Source organism: Sus scrofa, chromosome 1, assembly GCF_000003025.6.
Source record: "Sus scrofa isolate TJ Tabasco breed Duroc chromosome 1, Sscrofa11.1, whole genome shotgun sequence".
Taxonomy (NCBI): domain Eukaryota; kingdom Metazoa; phylum Chordata; class Mammalia; order Artiodactyla; family Suidae; genus Sus; species Sus scrofa.
The window spans coordinates 145176737-145197534 of record NC_010443.5 but is presented as its reverse complement, the minus strand read 5'-3'; the positions used below and the strand labels follow the sequence as shown (position 1 = coordinate 145197534).

The 20798-nt window shown below is 42.3% G+C and overlaps 1 protein-coding gene across 6 annotated transcripts in view; it reads left to right on the top strand.

The window, feature by feature from the left end:
* Positions 1678-20798, top strand: part of TJP1 (tight junction protein 1) — a 265471-nt gene continuing 246350 nt past the window's right edge. For all 6 annotated transcript variants that reach the window (XM_021098856.1, XM_021098848.1, XM_021098843.1 and 3 more), the window contains exons 1-2: positions 1678-1917; positions 13383-13515. In XM_021098856.1, the coding sequence (XP_020954515.1) occupies positions 1745-1917; positions 13383-13515 (306 nt within the window). In that variant the 5' untranslated portion in view covers positions 1678-1744. The remainder of the gene's footprint in view (positions 1918-13382; positions 13516-20798) is intronic.

Here is a 20798-nt window from a genome sequence, read left to right as displayed (position 1 = left end):
GTCTGATGTTAGCTGCCACATTTTAATTAACACCAGTTGCTCAACAGTATGTTTCACATTTACAATATCATGGCATATTAACTGTGAGTAAATGCATCTAGTACCAATGCATATAGTAGAAACTTGATGTCAGCTCTTGAGTCCACAAATCACGACATACACATACATCACGATCAATGACCAATCAGTAGTTCTTTCAAAATTGTCAGTGTTCCTCTTTGAGCACTTTTTAGCTTAGCCACTGGCAGAAAAGTGTACAATTACGTTGCCTTCTTTTCTTCCAGTGGTAAACGTACACAGCTTTGTAAAAAAAAAAAAAAAAATCAGGTTAAATGAAAGAGTGAATTAGCCAACAAAGATGGAAGTGCAGCAAAGAAACAAAAATGGTAAAGATGGAAGAGACATGAAATATGAATGGAATATAACTGGAGTTATTAAAAAAATAGGCAACTGTGGGAATGCTGACATTGCCACCTTTCCAGTGACTCTGGACATGCTGCCAGAGGAATGTACCAAACGAAAGCTTGAATGAGGACAGTGGACTGTGACAGAAAGGATGATGATGTCCCAGAGGACATAAGGCTAAAGGAACTCTAATATACTCTACCACAGTGATCACCCAGAGGATAAAATCTTGAAAGTGATCCAAACATGACTCTTTGCCAAGACACAGAAAACAGGCTCTGTGGGTATATAACAACTCTTCTAGGAAAAGACAAGCACCCTTTATGTTACTCGTTACTTTTTTGTTGCAAGAAATAAAACACTTTGGAGTTCCCCTGTGGCTCAGAGGTAAGGAACCTGACTAGTATCCATGAAGATGCTGCTTGCATCCCTGGCCTCCATCAGTGAGTTAAGGATTCCACGTTGAGCTATAGTGTAGGTGACAGACGCAGCTCTTGGCCTAGGATTGCTATGCTGTGGCATTGGCCAGCAGCTACAGCTCCAATTTGACCCCTAGCCTAGGAACTTCCATATGCCTTACGTGTGGCCCTAAAAAGACAAGAAAAGGAATAAAACACTTCAGTTCTCAACGTTTGCACTGTTTTACAGTACAACAAATGATTCGCTTTGCTATTTTCCCATTTCTCTATACACTTATAACCACCAGTGAAGAGTTAGGAATGTTTGGACAAAATGTTTCAAGGTCGGTGTAACAGTCTTCATTTTTTCCCGTCGACTCTTTTTAAGATAGTTTTGCACGGTTCAGGGTTGTTTCCACAGTTGGTCTGCCTGCCAGAGAGGACCGACATATATACACATATTATACATACAAACAGCATGTGTATGTGCGTGCATTTTACAGACACACAACACGTGCACACACTTTGGGTGGAGCACATAAATGATGGTGTCAAGTAGTAATTATAAAAAAAAAAATTTTTTTTTCTCCTCTGGAAGATTGTGGTTGGGATTTTGTGGGAGTGAACGCGCTGTGCGACCGGAGGACGCTGGGGCGGCGCGGGGTTGGAGGGGCGGCCTCGCCCGCAGTTGGGAGCCGGCGGCACAGAGGCGGGCGCGGGCTCGCGGGCGGGTGTGAAGCGCCGCGCGGCGCGGGGCTGGAGCTGGGTGGGTAGGGGAGGAAGGGGGCGGCGGCCACGCACGGCGGCGGGAGCGGAGACCACGCACGCACGCGGGAACGGGAGCCCGGACGCGCACGGCCGGCACGCAGGCGGCGGCGGCGGCGGCGGTGGAAGCGGAGCCTGGCGGCGGAGCGGGGCGGCGGATGGCCCAGGGCTGACCTATGCGGCGCCTGGAGGGGCTGTGTCTGCGGCGCCGGCGGCGGCGGCGAGGCCCTGGCCGCGAGCGGAGCGGGGACAAGATGAAGTACCAGAAATACCTGACGGTGCTGCAGATGGCCATCGGCGTCACGCCGTCCAACCGCGGCAGCCTCCTGCCGCTCAAGAGGAAGCTGTGGTGAGGGCCGCGGGGCGCGGGGTGCGCGGACCAGGGTCGGGGAAGGGGGTGGGGGGACGGGGGCGGGGCGCGTTCACGACCCTCGCCTGGACTACCGTGAGTGTGCAGCCGACGGCGGGGCGGGTCCCCGGGTCTCCGCCGCTGCGGGTTCTGGCTGAGAATCTCCAGCCGGGCTGACGCGGAGGCAGCGAACCGTGTATTATCAGCGAGCGCTTTCTGAGCTTTCTCAGAATCCATCCTCTGCCCGGTCCGCGGTCAAGGGCGCGCCGCTCCCTCGCTCGGGGCGTCAGTGGCGGGTCATTGTTGAGATTTCAGGGACTGTAATTTACTGCGGGCGGTCCAGTTCTTCCAACCTGGGAACTGCTGTTGGGGTGATGGGGAAGAATACCCCTAAGAAAGAAAATGTGGGGTTATCCATATCTGATGTTCATAGTTGATTATCTCTGATTGTGTTGCGTTTTATTAGCGTTTAAATATGCCCTGTGAAATCCCAGTGACTACCTAGGCATTCATTCCATCGACTTAGGACCTAGGTGTGAGGTTCTATAGCAAAAGGAGTGCTCAGGTAAGGGGATGGTGACTGTAGGGGGAAAAAAGGTGCCAGTGATCTTCGAGTTCAGGGGTCACTTCAAGTTTTTTTAAATTGTGGTTAATATGGTTCAGAGAGGTTTATTCGATTCCATTAAACATAGTCCAGTTTAATTTTAAGGTTATGGAGAAGGGATGTGAGGCCGCTTTTAGGCACTGGAGAAAAGTAAAATTTTTGCTATATAAGACAAAATGTAATAACGATCCAAAGAATATAAAGATCGATCAGCCAAGAAAAACAGAAGATTAAAAAAAAAAATCCCAGTAGTGCAAAGTTTTGGAGGAGAGACTGAAAAATATGGGCCTCGAAGTTCAAATTTCAGCCATGCCACACTTACTGTGTGACTTTAGACAATTGCTGGAGTATCTGTTTCTTCCTCTGTAACAGGAGAACGATGTTACCTATCTTTTGGGGTCATATGGAGATCAGAAGCCCTGGTAAATACAAAGTGCCTGCCTGCTTCTATGCCTGGCCAAATAGTAGGTGCCAAGTAAATGTTAGTGTCTTCCTCTCCCTGCCTCCCAGTTGTTTAAAAACAGAAATTTATTCTGCAGAAGGTATTTTAATTTGATGAACAGCAAGTGTCAACACATGGAAGACTAGGCTGATAAAAGTTGGCTGTAATTAAGAAATGTTCATGGAAGAGGGTTTTAGTAAATACATCAAAAATATGTCACGGGGAGTTCCTTGTGGTGAAGCAGGTTAAAGATCCAGTGTTGTCGCTGCTGTGGTGTGGGCTGGATCCCTGGCCCTGGCAATTTCCACATGACTCTAGTGCAGGGGAAAAAAAAGGATATGGTGATATTATGAAGTAAAAAGAAGTAACAATTGAAGATAACTTTTTAGATGAATGTTTACAGCAAAAACAGCAGAGGTCCACACCAACAGTCTTAATCCCCATCCACCTTTTCTTCTGAGCGCTGATCAGTATTGAACAAACTACATATTTTACTAAAGTTTTATGTAAGTCACTTCTCCCTCGCCCTAGAATGTAAGTTGCATGGGGCCAGGGCTTTTTGTCTGTTTTGTTTACTACTGAATTCCTTGCAGCTAGTGTCTAGTACAAAATCAGTTCTCAAAAGATGTGTATTGAATAAATGATTTTTTCCCCTTTTTTGTGGCACATGGGGTTCCTGGGCCAGAGATCAGATCCGAGCCACAACTGCGACAACCCCAGATCCTTTAACCCACTGTGCCAGGCTGGGGATTGAACCTGTGTCCTAGCCCAGAGATGCTGTCCATCCCTTTGTGCCACAGGAGGAATCCTAAATGAATGAATTCTTTTTTCTTTTTCTTTTTTGTCTATTTAGGGTGACACCTGTGGCATATGGAAGTTCCCAGGCTAGAGGTCGAATCATAGCTGTAGCTGCCAGCCTAAGCTACAGCTCATAGCAATGCCGGATCCTTAACCCACTGAATAAGGCCAGGGATCAAACCCGAATCCTGATGGATCCTAGTCAGGTTCCTTACTGCTGAGCCACGATGGGAACTCCTAAATGAATTCTTAATAATATGTAACTGGGAAAGAAAGTTAAGGAAAATTTTTTGATGTTACATCTAAAAACCAAGATATGGAGATAATGTTCGAGGAGCTGTTAGGTATGAATATTAGCAGCAATTGGTCCCAAGGTCAAGAAAGCAGGTTTATTCTTTTTGATCACTGGAGGGCGGTTTTCACAACTGCTTTCCCCAATAAAGAGTTTGTGAAGAGAACACAAAGAACATCTTTCCTCTAGAGAGTCACGTTCAAGGCAGGCAGTGACTGGGGCTAGCATTAAAAAACGTCTTAAAAAGAGGCAGCCTGGAAAGAGCAGGAGGATTTTGTTGTGCTTTTCCACAATCTTAAATGAGCATTCAGAATTTCCACTCAATATTAAGTAGATTTGCAGATGTTCATCTGGTTTTTCAAGGGGCAAAGTAAGGTGCGCGCACACTCTCCAGGGCTCTAGTATTTTTTGATGATTTGTGTATAGTCCTTTTTTAAGTTGGAGAATATGGATTCCTTACATCTTCTGGAATGTATTTTCTAGATGACATTTCATTTTGCCACTGTCCTAGCAACTGCACACGGAGAATTTGAGATGGACAGCACCACTCTGTGGCTGGAGGATATGCGGATATGGGTCTGACTCCAGCGTGATGGGTGGAAACCCAGAGCAGAGCACCAAGATGTGAGAACCTACCCTGATCCTTGATCATGGCTCAGGTGAAGGTTTTTGTGGTGAGGTGTATGCTTCCAGTGCTTCTCTGTCTTTTAACCATTGACAGCTTGTGTGGGAATACTGCGTGCCTGCAAAGCTTATGCCCTCTAAGTGAAGGTTCAGGTTGATCGGGCCAGTGCTTTGGCCCCACACACACTTCTATCTGGTTTGGCCATTTGGGCTCATCTGCTTTCCTTTTTGCAATATCTTTCTGTTTTTCCGAGTGGCTCTGTGAATCCTTTCAGGAGTACTATGCTTGCCGACCATTTTACGTAGAAACTGAAGTGGACAAGTGGCCAGACTTGCATCAGTGCAGCCTTCTTCTTGTCTTCTTTTTCCAAGAAATTTAGTAAGTAGGAGAGTTTGCAGCATTTGGTTCTGAGTCATTTCTGTTCAAGAACTTGGAACTCAGGAGTTCCCTTCGTGGCTGAGCAGTTCACGAACCCGATTAGGATCCATGAGGATGCATATGCAGTTGCTGCCTGCTTTGAGGGCCTCCAGTAATTGCTGGTGGTAAACAGAAGCAGTGCGGCACTGTATTTCCTAGAGTTGCTGCAACAGATGGCCGAAGACAACAGAAATTTGTTCTCTCACAGTTCTGGAGGCCAGAAGTCTGAAATCAGAGTGTCGGCAGGACCATGCTCCCTCACAGGCTCTGAGGAGCATCCTTCTCGCCTCCTCAGGTGTCTGTGGCTCCAAGCTTTCCTTGCAGCAGCATCACTTCAGTCTCTGCGCCTTCACATGGCCTTTTCCATGTGTCTTTGTCTTCTATTCTTCTGTTTCTTATCAGAACACTTGTCACAGATTTAGGATCCACCCGGACGACCCAGGGTGATCTCATCTTGAGAGCCTTAACTTAATGACATCTATGAAGACCCTTTCTCTAAATAGGGTCACATTCATGGGCTTAGGAGGCGTAGGGAGGAGGGCACTGTTGAGTCCAGTGTAGGTACCTTGGCCAGCTCCTTGCTGTTCATTAAATGTGAGGCCCAAATAATTGTCACTCCTGTCTGTTTTAGGTGAAACATGAAAAATATTTTCATAATAACTTTATTGTTGTCAGAGTCTTGATTGTTGCATTGAGTCCTTTTAGGCATGTTTACCCTGATCTTAGGGGGAAAAGTGTTATTTCATTTTCTTATGGAGTTCCCTGGTGGTGCAGCAGGTTAAGGATCTGGCATTGTTATGCTTCTAAATCTCTTTCTCCTGGTAATTAGCGAAGGTCACCAGTATCCATTCATCCATTCAGGTAGTCATCTGACAATCAGATTCCCAAAATAAGAAGAGTGGCTCTTCATTGACCTTGTTCCCTGGCAGGCCCTGTAGAGTGCTTTCCCATCATCCTCTCATTTACCCTATAGCACCCTGTGAGGTGGGTGCCATATCTCCCCAGTTTTACAAATGAGGTCATTGGCTTGCCCAGAGTCACACATAAGGTCTCATGCCAGTTCTTGGGGTTGGAAATACATTTGAGCAAGGACATGCCAGTCCAGAAGGAGAGATTGAACAAAAAGATGGGAAAGTGTCTGATAGGATGTTGTTTATCCCAGGATGGCCCGTGGTCCATTCACAGGTCACAGAGGTATGGGACCTATATCCAAACTCTTCTTTAGTTTCTTTAATAAGCAAATTATAGGCGGTTCCACACATTACTATTTATCACTACAGCTAAGGGCTATTTAATATAAACCTTTTCAGTGAGCTGTTAAGGTTTTTGAAGTCTGATACGCGTAAGCAAAAATTAGCATTTTGCTAGCATTTACTGAGGACTCCTTCAGAAGGATTTAGTATCCTAAAGTCAGCTGCCCTGCTACAGTTAACAGTATCTCAAGGCTCCTGTTCTTACACCCTTTTTTGGAATTCTTCTCGATTGGGGGAATGATGCTTGATGCTTTGCTGTCACTCATGAGTGTTATCTTGACTTGGTTATAGCTGTCAACTGCTGATAGTATGGAATCAATATATCGTAGAAGGATTATTAGATATTACCTTTGTTGATAGTTTTGATCTTTTACAACTGCTTTATTTTTACATCTTGGTTATGTTTGCCCAGAATAACAATAATAATTCTTTGTTGTTATGGAGTTCTTTTGCACTAGAAATTAGAAATGAGTGAGGTAGATGACCTTGGGAGTTGTTTGCCTGAAGTGAACCATGGTCAAAAATGGTTGTGAGCCAGTTTTCCTGAGTTACAACAAAACAAGAGGGTGGACCCTGGATTCTGCCTTTTGAACATACCAGCCAAGGCTGCCAATAAAAATACAACCCCATTAGAGAAGGTATGAAGGGAGTGGAGAGAGGTGGAAACTTTCTCCACAGTGGTCTCCTAGGGGTGGTTAAATGGGATTAAGAATTAGGAAAAGAAGGATTTCCCATTGTGTCTCAGTGGTAACAAACCCAACTAATGTCCATGAGGTTGTGGGTTTGATCCTTGGGTCTTCTCAGTGGGTTAAGGATCCAGCATTGCCATGAGCTGTGGTGTAGGTCGCAGACTTGGCTTGGATCCTGTGTTGCGGTGGCTGTGGCTGTGGCCGGCAGCTGCAGCTCACATTTGACCCCTAGCCTGGTAACTTCCATATGCTGCAGGTGTGGCCCTAAAAAGCAAAACAAACAAAATCCAAAAAAAACCCCGAAAACAAAAAAACAGAGTTAGGACAAGAAAAACTTCATTGTAAGGTAAATATTGATTTCTCCAGTGTTCAAGGGAAAGTAGCCAAGGTACTTATACCTTAGTTCCTAACGTTATCTTCCTGTCATCAAAGACCATTCTCCTAAATATTGGAGGAATAATCTCCAAAGTCTGAGTCATTTGTGCAGACCCACATTATCAGGTTGTGGGGAGGGGTACTTGGGGTTCCACATACTCCTTATACTCCACCTCTGGAAAAACAAGGAAAATTCTTCCCATCTGAGTTGTAGATACACCTCTGTATTCTTGTGCATGTCCATCAGGGAACTGTTTGAACACATATTTCCACCCCAGGACAAATGTTAATTTTCAAAAATTCTAGCTCTCAAAAAATATTAAAAGAGGAGTGGCATCTTAAATTCCCCTCTGTCTCAAAACTCCTGCTTATATGTGAGTTAACATTTTACATTGTTTCTGGACCTGTTTATTCCATTTCTTTATCTGCCATCAAAAAACAGGGGTCATGACTGAGCTATATGGTTTTTTTTTTTTTTTTTTTTCCTCTTTGGGCCGCATCTCCAGCATGTGGCTGTTCCCTGGACCAGGGATCAAACCCATGCCACCGTGGCAACCTGAGCTATTACAGTGGCTGAGACCATATGCTTTTTAACAGTTGACCTCTTGGCTTCATAAAGATCTGGTCTGAGCTTTAAAGTTACTGGAATTACTTTGTAGGAGCTGGTTCAGTTCTGGGACAAGACACCATCCTGCTGAGTCTGTGGGTAGGGTGGGTACCAACCTGATATCCACCTGATGTACACTATCTCAGCTGTCCTGGTTATTAAAGGTTTTTATTATGATCCTGGTAGGGAGGGGGAGAGTTCATCCTTGTACTTATATTTAGGATTTTTTTTTCTGTTTTATTTTGTCATTGGATTTAGTATTATGTTAAGTCTGATAATATTCTTGGCTGCTAGTCATTTATAAAATTTGACGGATATACATTCTTATTGCAGACCTTAGGTTGTAAGCTTTTAGGTTTGGAAACAAGGAAGATAGTGATACCTCCCTAGGTCAGATGGGAGAAGAATGTGTGAAAATTTTCATGGTCAAAATAGTTTATATTACATTTGTATTATTATTATTTTGGCAGGGACACACCTGCAGCATATGGAAGTTCCTGGGCTAGGGGTTGAATTGGAGCTGCAGTTGCTGGCCTACACCATAGCCACAGCCACACCAGATCCGAGCTGCATGTGCAACCTGTGCCACAGCTTATGGCAGTGCTGGATCCTTAACCCACTGACTGAAGCCAAGGATCCAACCTGTAACCCCAAGGGCACTATGTTGGGTTCTTAACCTGCTAGGCCACTATGGGAACCCCTGTATTAATTTCTTATAATATGATCATTCTAATAGCTAGTGCTATCAGCATGAAGTGAGAGAGAGGAAATGAAGAGAATTTAAGACTTGTTTATTGTTTTACAATTCTGTTTTTCTTTCCCATTTGCCCTCTTGGTTTGAACAGAGTTCTTCATTATTTTCATGGAAGCTCTTACCCTGAAAAGAGGAGAACAAAACTGTACAAGGTGGAATTCCCGTCGTGGCGCAGTGGTTAACGAATCCGACTAGGAACCATGAGGTTGCAGGTTCGATCCCTGCCCTTGCTCAGTGGGTTAACGATCCGGCGTTGCCGTGAGCTGTGGTGTAGGTCTCAGATGCGGCTCGAATCCCACGTTGCTGTGGCTCTGGCGTAGGCTGGCAGCTACAGCTCCGATTCGACCCCTAGCCTGGGAACCTCCATATGCCGCAGGAGCGGCCCAAGAAATGGCAAAAAGACAAAAAAAACAAAAAACAAAAACAAAAAAAAACTGTACAAGGTGCTGCTGTTTGTATTAAGAATAATGAAGGTGGCACCATCAAAATTTTACTCTGGGAGATGACTTGGAAGGTGGACTCATTGGAAATCCAATGAAATAACAAAAACATAAATTTTAAAAGCTATAACAAAAATAATAACAGTCTGAGCTAACAATAAAAAGTACCATTGATGGAGCAGCAATGTTGAAGAATGCCTGAAATGTTGTTAGATAGGGATAGATCTACTGATAGAAAAGCCTTGCGGAAACCAGTGCCCAGAAAATGTGCAGAAGATTCCTGCAAAGTTAGGGCTGGATGGCTTGAAGTAGCAGAGGACCCTTGGGGAATTTAGTCAGATCTGATGCACTAAGTTGGTGGACCCCTCATCCTCACTAATGTGTGACAGATAGTGGACAGCAGTGTTGCCTTCTTGCTAAGGCAGGGAATCTGGGCACTGAGGCCAAAGAGACAGGGATGAACCTGAGATGGCCACTGAATTCTTTGACCCAGCAGGAAGCTACCTCGCAAACCTCGCAGCTGTGTGTCCTCTTTCTGCTAGAGTTGCCAAAAGCAGGCCACAGTAAACGCTACAGTGGTGAAACAGACATTCTCTAATGCAAATATAAAGACTTTAAAAATCACAACACAGTTGGGAAAAGCCAGTATTAATAGAATTACCATATTCAACAAACAGTGGAACTAATCTCTGAAAAAAGAGAAGCACATTGTATTAACAGTTTTCAGAAAGATGCAAGAGAATATTCTATTAATTAAAAAAAAATACCAGACACTTGAAGTTCTCGTGGTATATGGAAATGAATCCGACTAGAAACCATGAGGTTGCAATTTCGATCCCTGGCCTTGCTCCATGGGTTAAGGATCCAGCGTTGCCATGAGCTGTGGTGTAGGTTGAAGACACGGCTCAAATCTGGTGTTGCTGTGGTTGTGGCGTAGGCCAGCAGCTACAGGTCCAATTAGACCCCTAGCCTGGGACACTCCATATGCTGTGGGTGCGGCCCTCAAAGGACAAAAAAACAGAAAAACAAAAAACCAGACACTAGAAATTTAAAATTTGCTTATTGAAATAAAAGAATGGCTGAATTGACAAAATTGAACAGCAAATTAGTAATCTGGAGGAGTAAGCTGAAGAATCACAAAAGAAAGGGATCAAAAGAAAAGTTAGATCTTAAAACTGTTTCCAAGAGGAGGGTTGGACTTTTGGTAGGGATGTGGTGGTACTAGGAAGGAAGGAAAATGAGGATGTATTCACATCATTTCTCGTGCAAAGAGGTAATAAGAATACCAATGAACCCTAGATGTTGATTAAAAAATATGTGTTTAAATATATATGTGTGTGTTACAGATAAATACATAAATGTGTGTATGTATATATATATTTATAAATACATAAATGTGTGTATGGTTAGCTAGCTAGAGTTAGAATTACCCTAATAAGATGTGTAACTTTCAAACCGATTGGAAAAGGAGACAAGTCCAGGGGTGGGTGGGGACAAAGAAACGTCAATCATACTGAAAAGTCAGAAAAAAAGAACAAAGCATTTAAATTAAAAAAAACCCCACAAATTATAAAACAAGATGGCAGGAATAAATCTAAACATATCAATAAACAGCACTTTGGATGGATTAAGTTCTTCTCAAAAGATACTGATTCTTGGATTAGGTAAAAAAGGAAAAGAATACAGCTATAGGCTCTTTCCCAAGAGTAAAGGTACAGCTAAAAGGAGAGAGACAGACATTTGGAAAAGTTGAAAATACATGCACAGAAAAAGACAAGCCAGGAAAAGTTTAATATAAATATATAGATGGGGGAGTTTCTGTTGTGGCGCAGTGGTTAATGAATCCGACTAGGAACCGAAAGGTTGCGGGTTTGATCCCTGGCCTTGCCTAAGAAGATATGAGTTACAAACATTAAGGCATCTGATAAGACAGATTCGAAATATACAAAGGAAAAACAAATGAGCTACAAAGATCAATTGAGAAATCCATATTCATGTTGGAGAACTCTGCAGTGGTCTTTTATAGAAAGCAATTCAGCAAGGCAAATACAATGAAGGATTCAGAGAAGTTGAGTTTTAACTAATAAGGTAAAATGGTAAAAATTGTCCTAAGGATCCCCAAATGGGCACTGTTATATGCTATTGACGGAAGTGTAAATTGGTAAAGCCTTTTTGAAAGGCAGTACCTAGCAACTTCTAGTAATTTTTCCTAAGTAAATACTGCATTTGTACCCAGAGATGTTGTCAGAAAGAAATGTTCATTGCTTTATAGTCTGATAGCAAACATTTGAAAACTAAACTAAATGCCCATCTTAGGGGAGTGGTTAAATAAATTGTGGTACATCTGGTTAGCTATGAAAAAAATAATAGGTCTGTATAGGTTATTATGGTAGGAGTGTCAAGATATGTAATTAAATGAAAAATGTAAGATGCACAACAGTGTAAATAATTTGGTGCCTTTACTTAAAAATTTTGAAAGGAGGAGTTCCTGTGGTAGCGCAGTGGTTAACGAATCTGACTAGGAACCATGAGGTTGAGGGTTTGATCCCTCGTCTTGCTCAGTGGGTTAACGATCCGGCGATGCCATGAGCTGTGGTGTAGGTTGCAGACGCGGCTCGGATCCCGAGTTGCTGTGGCTCTGGTGTAGGCTGGCGGTTACAGCTATGATTAGACCCCTAGCCTGGGAACCTCCATATGCCACGGGAGCAGCCCTAGAAAAGGCAAAAAGACAAAAAAAAATTTTTTTTTGAAAGGAGATTAACACATATATACATAGAAATGAGCATTTGTCTGCAAGATTGTACAAAGAACTGTTAGTGATGAATGTCCTTAGGAAACACGAGGGGATTTTGGACGAAGGGGATGAGGGAAGCTTTTGCTTAATTTTTTATCTTTCTGTAGTCTTAAAATATTTGAACTATATGGATGGAGTACTTTTATTTTAAAATATAGCTATACCTAAAACTATTTTATGATATTTACTTCTCTCTTATTTTTATGTTTTGCTGGTAGTCCATCCTGTGTGTCCTTTTCCAGCAACAAGAGACATTTTATCCCTTTCAAACAACATTTTAAATATCAAAAATTACATAGTTCATGACAGAGTTCCCGTCGTGGTTCAGCAAAAACCAATCTGACTAGTATCCATAAGAACACCGGTTCTGTCCCTGGCCTCGCTCAGTGGTTAAGGATCCAGCATTGCCATGAGCTGTGTGGTGTAGGTCCCAGATGCTGCTCAGATTCCACATTGCTGTTGCTGTGACTGTGGTTCAGGCGGTCAGCTATAGGTCTGATTCAACCCCTAGCCTGGGAACTTCCATGTGCCTCAAGTGCAGCCCTAAAAAAATAAATAAATAAATAAATAAATAGGTCATGAAGGTAAATATATGAACATAGAATGTATTACAGATAGGAGTTATGATCATAAACCGTCTTGCACAAACTGCACTTACCAGTCAGTCTCATTACTTTATAATCTTCATCATCTCTAAGACAGCAATCCACCGAGCACTTTCCTCCCAAGTTTCCAAGGTGCTTTGTTCTAAGGCTGCCACAGCAGCAGCTCAGGAATAGGAAACTCATGGCAGTCTTGAGTGTGTGTTTGCACTTGTGTGTTCGAACATGTAGCCCAGGTGTATTCTGTAGATGGCTTAGTTTATGCGCCATTTCATCTTATCTGTATTTTCTTGGTTTCATAGTAGTACTGATTTAAGTGTTGAATGTCATGCTTAAAGTTTTGAAGGTTATTTTCATGCTTAGCAAAAACCTTCTGAATGGTTTCTGTGGTTGTGCACAGTGACAGCTGACTTGCGCTGGGTTGTGCCAGGCACCAGGCTGAGCACTTGATAAATAACTACCCAGAGAGCAGCAATGCCTCTCAGTTCCCTAGGGAACTTCAGTGTTAATTGCTTTTCTGATAGTACAGTGTTGACTTCTAGTGAGTCTTAATGTTGGGATATTTGAACTGTCACAAAAGATTTCTAAATTAGCAAGCTGCTAAGAAATATTTAGAAAGATACGTGATAGAATGTAGCTCCACTGTGATTCTTCGTGTTTTGGTTGAAAAAGGAATATATTTCCAAACTGTCCTCAAGTAAATGCTTACCTCATACTTGAGAAATATGTTCACCTGTACACTTGTCCTCTTAAGAATTATCCTCTTCTTGCAGGGTAACGCCATCCTCTGAAAATCCTAATGGTGCTACTTCTAGTGTCAGCCAAGGAAAACCTTCTTTAAGACGAATTAAAGGGAGACTACACAGAAGCAAAAGCCTTGATAGCATCGATTTCTGTGAACTCACTGTAAGTGGATTGTTGAACACTTTTTTCTCATTTTTCAAAGAATATGAAAAGTTTGATTTTTCTAAATGTTCATAAAAACTCTTATTTTGTGGTAAGCAATTTTCAGTAAAAACTGGTTTATCCAACAGATTCCCAACCAATACAACTTTCTTAACTTGTATCCATAGATACATTTATGATAAGTGGTTCATAATGATGATTCTGGTGCAAAGACCAAGATAATGAAATGTTTCCTAAACTCTACAACAAAAGTTGACCTAAGGTTGGTGGATAATGTAAATTTCTTGAAAAATCACAAAACCACATGTTGATGTGACCTAAGTATTTGATAACTCCCAAACACCAACGTCCTGGTAGTACCAGAAAATAGAGGTGCTCTCATATTATTAGAACAAATGTAAGTTTCAGTTAGTGATGGTATTTTCTTTTCATTCTAAGTGAAATCATTAACATTAGAGATCATTTTTTCCCAGACCAAGTGACAGGTTTTCACATGGGTATATGGTAAATTCTAATGGTGTTTTTTGTTTGTTTGTTTTGTTTGTTTGTTTTGTCTTTTGTCTTTTCAGGGCTGCATCTAAGGCATATGGAGGTTCCCAGGCTAGGGGTCCAATTGGAACTACAGCTGCCGGCCTACACCACAGCCACAGCAACACCAGATCTGAGCTGTTGCTGCCACCTACACCACAGCTCACGGCAACACCAGATCCTTGGCTCGCTGAGTGAGGCCAGGGATCGAACCCGCAACCTCATGGTTCCTAGTCATATTCATTTCCACTGTACCACAATGGGAACTCCTAAATTCTATTGTTAATCATTAACATTAGAGATCTTTTTTTCCTCCAGACCAAGTGACAGGTTTTCACATGGGTATGTGGTAAATTCATGCATGTTTTGAGGAAGAGTGACCCTTTCAGACCCCACTGTCCTTTTCTATTGTATTGTCCTAGTCTAGAAGAGCTACTGTACTGCTGTAAAGGCAATACTAGAATTTTCTTAGCTGTATGAAAGTTTTCAGATTTATGTGTTGTAGGATTCAGTGGCAAATTAATGGATGTTTGGGATGCTTAGACTGCATATGTTCATTTCTCCTCTTTGAGCTCTGAAAAATTCTGAATTATAAAAGTATCATTGACAATTATTTTTTCAAAAGGTGGTGACAGTGTATGAAAGTAAAGTCTGTCTTTTTGGAGGTTATGATTTCTGCATCTTTTACCTATAATTGATGAAAACAAAAGCTCAGTAAATATGGATACTCTATGGTTTTTACTTTTAGTAATTTTAGTAATTATTTTTACTAAAATAATTTTATCTAATTACTTTATTTAAAGTGTGCTTGACAACATTTTATGACACAAGACATAAGAAGGTGAAATATGACCTATCAGGAGACCTGTAAGCAATAACTGAAAAAAGCGTTTTTTTCCCCTTGCTAAGTAGACCTCTAATAGTGTGACAGAATAAAATATAAAACTTAACCTCATGTAAAGTTGCCTTCAGTTTCTCGGAAATAGATTATTTCAGCTGTGAGGAAAAGGTGGTGAATAGAGTTTTTTTTTTCATTGTGATGAATACACTGAAAAATTATTGCTGATTTATTCCATTGGCTAGAAAGAGTTGATCCAGGTGAAGTTAGTACACAGTCCAAAAGCTAGGGAAAAAATAACACTGTCCAGGTGCAGAATTAATTTATTTATTTTTGATATCTTTCACTTTATCGCAAAAGTGAAAGGTTTTAGCATCTCTGGAAGGAAGGCGTTTTGATATTGAGGTTCAAGGAGAGGTAAAGTTGAGGTTTATGGAGTTCCGGGGGAGCCGTTGGTTCTAGTTTAAGAGTGTTTTCTGCTTTGTGAGCTATGCTGCTTGTGATTTTGGTGTTCTGCTTTATCAAAGGTGCATTGAAAGGCCATGGACTTTGGTGTGTTGATGATGGTTCTTCTAATTGTCAGTAATGGGAATGTATTAACGAAATGTAATTACCGCAATCAATTTGGGTTTTTTGCAGTTCGAGTTCACTTTCTGTCTCAGGTTTTTGCAGTCGTGGTTAGTGGGGCAGCAGTTTAGTATTTTGTTCTTCAAACACTTTTAGATTATCACAAATTTTTACAGTGAACATGTTCCACTTTTAGAAAAGCAATAAATTCCTTTAGTGAATAATAAAATAATAGAGGACTGTCAGCTTGGCTACTCCCACTTTCTATCATAAGCTGTGGTCAGTTAATTCTGTAACATCCAGAATACACATAGAGCATCTTTGGCATGGGCTAAAAAAGGATTTTTTCCCTCCACTTTAAAAATTTTATCTTTTTTTTTTTTTTTTTTTTTTTCAAGAAGGGAGTGCTGTACTTTTTTAGAAAAGGGTTTCAGGGGGCATAAAAGGTGTTTAGATTTGGTTCTCTAATGTAGTAGACTTTGTCATATAATCATGAAGAACCAAATTTTAAAATCCTTTGTTACAAAGTCTAAAGGGAAGATCCTTGGGAAAGGGTCTGTAATGATTTCCAGTTGTATCAGAATACATAGTCCTTATTCTTTTTAGGAAATAGCGTACCTATCCTAGGTATCTCTTTCCAGATACTGTTCTAGTTCAAAAAGCCTGAAAAATCTGTCATATTATACAGTATTTTTCAGATTGTAAAAATTTTAATTAAATGTATGGTTTCCTCTGATTACCAAAGTAAACAGAAAACTGTAAAACAGAAAGACTTAGACTTAGTTTATGGTCTCCTGTGATGTACATATACATCAAATTTGCACAACCAACAGAATAACATTTATATTTTTATTTTTACATTTTGCTTTTTGCCTGCAGAGAAAAAAAAAAAAAGTGCAATTTGTACTGCTTTTGGAAGAACTTAGCAAGTGGAGCAGGAGGTCTACTTGCTATGGTTTTAAAGTCCCAGTTTCTGGCTGAGAAGCGTCAGGTTCCAGCTGAGACTGTTGGCTTTGGTCCTGGGCATCAGATTGACACCATTTTACCCCTGGGGAGAGGTGATTGTTTCAGCTTTCTCTGTAGGGATTAAATGGGATGGGCTTTCTGATTCATTTGTAAATGCTGCGTAACTGATTGACAACCTAGTTTACTCAGGGGGCCTGGAATCCATCCAGCCTCCCTGGGTCCTTGAGACAGTGTCCCAGAGATACTTGGTAAGATTTTCTTGGGCAAGCCTGGAATGGACAAGTCTGCTATGAAGATGTGTTTTTGCCTAGAAAACCTCAGCCTTGGAGTTCCCTGGTGGCTTAGCTGGTTAAGGACCCAGCATTGTCACTGCCGTGATATGGTTTGGTCCCATTGTCACGCTGTGGCACAGGTTTGGTCCCTGGCCTGGGAACGATTGTGTGTCTCAGGAGAGCCCAAAAAACTAACAAAAACCTGAGCCATTTTTCAACACTTTAATGAGTAACATGCTGTATAAACCATGTGAGAAGTTCTTTTTTTCCCTTGGGATGATGGAGTGATGTATTTATTGATAATTAACATGAAGAAGAAAACCACCTGTTTGTCTTCAGATTTAGTTGCTGTTTCTGGTCTTAGCTCTTCTACATCATTGTGGTGTCCTTGACTGTTTAAAGCCATCAGGTTGCATTTTCACTTCTGTCCCTTCCTCCCTCTTGGATTCTAAATGTATTGTCAAAGAATTTTAAGTGGTAATTTAAAAATTCAACAGATTGCTTGAAATGTTACATCTTCTCTTGATTATACTCCTCCCTAAAATAGGAGAATGGGGAGCACTCTGAGGCCTAGCAGTTTGAGGCTCTTGGATTCTCAACGCTGTGGCTCTGGTTGCTGCTGTGTGGCTTAGGTTTGATCTCTGGCCCAGGAACTTCCACATACTGCCTGTGTGGCAAAAAAAGAAAAAAAGTGCAAACAAAGAGAAAACCTGAAGTAAATGTTGCAACGTTCATTTAAAAAATAAATAAAATAGGAGAAAGGAGCTGGTTGCCTGGGATGTTCCTAAACATGAACTTAATTCGTTTCCTGCTTTGAGGGTATAAACCTGAATTGCTAGTTTTTCCTTTGTCCCAACAGAGAAATACTACACAGAGTCCTATATATAATGAATAGGAGCAGTGAACTAATTAATAATTTATGTCTCTGTTCCCTTGGCCTTGGGTAAAGAAGGATTCATTCACCACTGAGAACCATTAGGCAAAACGATAGCATGTATTAAAACCCTTAGAGGAGTTCCCATCGTGGCTCAGTGGTTAGTGAACCTGACTAGCATCCATGAGGACGTGGGTTCGATCCCTGGCCTCTCACTCAGTGAGTTAAAGATTCAGCATTCCCAGGAGCTGTGGTATAGGTCACAGATGCGGCTCGGATCCTGTGTTGTGTGGCTGTGGCGTAGACTGGCAGCTACAGTTCCAGTGGGACCTCTAGCCTGGGAACCTCCGCCTGCTGCGGATGCAGCCATAAAAGACAAAAAAGACCAAAAACAAAACAAAAAACCAAAACCCATAGAGAAGTTTTTTTCATGAGGGAGAATATGTGAAGATATTTTTTGAAGTGTTACATTTGGGGACTAATAAGTCACATTTCACTGTTGCCTGAATAATAGTTCTATGGCTTTTTAATGAGGAGCAATTTTTCCACATTTAAATAGAAACTTCTTTCTCCTGGTAAAGAGGCGTCTATGTAGGATCTGGAAGATACATGTAACCCTGTGGGAATATCAGTGATGGAAATTTTCTCCTCTACCCAAGACCTCCCACTGTGAGATCTGCAGGACACTGAGACTCCAGAGGCATGTTTTAAAAGTAAATGTTGGAAGTATACCAAGTTTGCTTTCTTCTTGACATGACAAGGGGGTCTGACTGATGAATAAGAAGCTGAGCACTGAAGGTGAGGAGTCACTGAATACTAGCATACCCCACTTCCTGGCTTGTTGTGGGGGTGGGGGGAACCACCACTGTCCCCTTCTCACTCCCGCTCTGATCACCACCACACTCCTCAACCAAGGAGAGTCTAGAAGAAACAACGGTGAACATCATGGGCCCCTTCTGCTTTTCTCACCGAGCTCTAGTAACTTGGCATCTTTCTGTTTTCCTTGACACATCTCCATGTTATTGTTGGTGCTGCCCCAGGCTACCCCACAGATGCCTTCACTGTGCTCTTGATTCTACTTCACGTTCTGTTTCCCAAGTGTGTATGTGCCTCAGCTCCTCAGAAGACAGGAAACATGTCTTCTGTATTTCCCAAAATGATAAGCATGACAGATTTTATGGGGATTAGGTATTTGTTAGTTCATTGTTGGTTGACTTACTGCTCCACTAACTATGGTAGCTGAATAGAGGAAAGCAGGGAGACCATTAAATGTTAAAGTGGTAGGGATAAGAAGCAAGAGGACATGTAAAGTAATGTCAGTCATTTGACACATAGAAAAAGCCACCACCTTTATGTGTTGATTTCTCTTTTGGGGAACATGCCTGAGCATAAGAAATAGGAGGAACTTTTTTTTGAATAGCCATAGTAGATGTGGTAGTACTAATGGAGGTAGTGGAGGTAAGTGGCAGAGATGGTGGTTGAAATGGTGGAGGTGGTGGAGGTGGCAATGGTGGTGGTAGTAGAGGTGGAGGTGGTGATGGTGGAAGTGGTGATGGTGTGGTGGTGGAAGTGGTTATGCACGTGCTAGTAGTAGTGGAGGTGGTGGTGATGGTAGTGGTGGAAGTAGAAGTGGTAGTGATGGAGGTATTGGTGATGGTGGAGGTGGCGGTGGTGATAGAGGTGGTGGTGATGGCAGTGGTAGTGCTGGAGGTGGTGCTGTTAATGAAGGTGATAGATGTGGAGGTGTTGATAATGGAATTGGTGGTGGTGATAGTGGAGGAGGTGATGGCGGAGGCGATGGTGGAGGTGGTGATGGTAGTGGAGGCAGTGGTGGAGATGGAGGTGGTAATGGTAGAGATGGAAGTGTTGATCGTGTAAAGGTGGTGATGGTGTGAAAGTGGTGGTGGAAGAGGTGGTGGTGGTGGTGGAAGCAGTGATGGTGAAAGTGGTAGAGGTGATGGTAGAGGTGGTGGTGGTGGAAATAATGATGGTGGAGGTGATGATGATGTGGGAGGTGGAAGAGATGATTGTGGCACCTTCTGTTCTCAGAGTGGCCAGGTCTTTCACGTTTGGAGGCAGTTATCCAGAATGTTTCTGATTGCATGTTACTAATCACTGACTCAGAGTGGCCTAAACGTTAAGGGTATTGATTGGGTCACATTCCTAGAAGTGTAGAAGACTAGCAGGTTGATCTTCAGGGCTAATTGAAGCCAGTGGGTCCAGGTCTGTTTTCCTGGGAATCTCGGGTGTACTCTTCTCCCTGAGTGAACATTGTCATTAGGCTTGTCATGTGTGACTGTAGCAGTTTTGGCCCTCATATTTGCATGGATAAAGCAGGAAGGAGAGCCTTTCTCTTACAGACACAGACACTGTTTCCTGAAGCCTCCTTTACCACTTCCCATTTCTCTCATTGACCCTTTTCCTGGATCAGGAACTAGCCTGTTGAATGCTATATATTGATTTGCTTGGCTGGGTTCTTTGACCAAAGAAGATCCTCCCCCCCCAATCCGTAAAACCATCTATAAGAATTGGATGACTGAATTATAGTCAGTTAAAATCAACTGCCACGGAGTTCCCATTGTGGTGCAATGAAAACAAATCTGACTAGGAACCATGAGGTTGCAGGTTCGATCCCTGGCCTCACTCAGTAGGTTAAGGATCTGGCATTGCTGTGAGCTGTGGTGTAGGCTGGCAGCTGTAGCTCTGATTGGGACCCCTAGCCTGGGAACCTCCATATGCTGCGGGTGGGGGTCCCCCCCCAAAAAAAAAGAAATAGAAAAAAAGAAAATCAACTACCATGAATTTTTCTCAGAGGAGTCTAGGGGTTGGTGTTCTTTGGCACAGGAGCTCTGTGATGTGATGAGAGCATCCTTCTCCACCTTTCCAGCTGCCCTCAGTTTGTGGTCTCTGCCCTCATAGCTTGTGTTTCCAGCAAGAAGAAGGGGGCAGAGTAAAGAGGAGATCTTGTCCAAGTGAAGCCTTGTCCTTTTATTTCAGAGGAGGTACCTGCTTAGGGACATCTTCCTGCATCTCTTCAGTAAGAACTATGTCTCGTTGCCATTTCCAATTGTAAGGAAGGATGAAAATATGGAAGTTTTGGTAGCACAGAGCTACAGAGGATAAAAGTGGGCTTCCTCTGATAAGGAAGAGGAAAATGGACACTTTGTAGGTAACTAGCAGGGTACACTTACACATTCTAGTGTGTCTGGGACTCACCACTGTACAGACAAAGTTAATA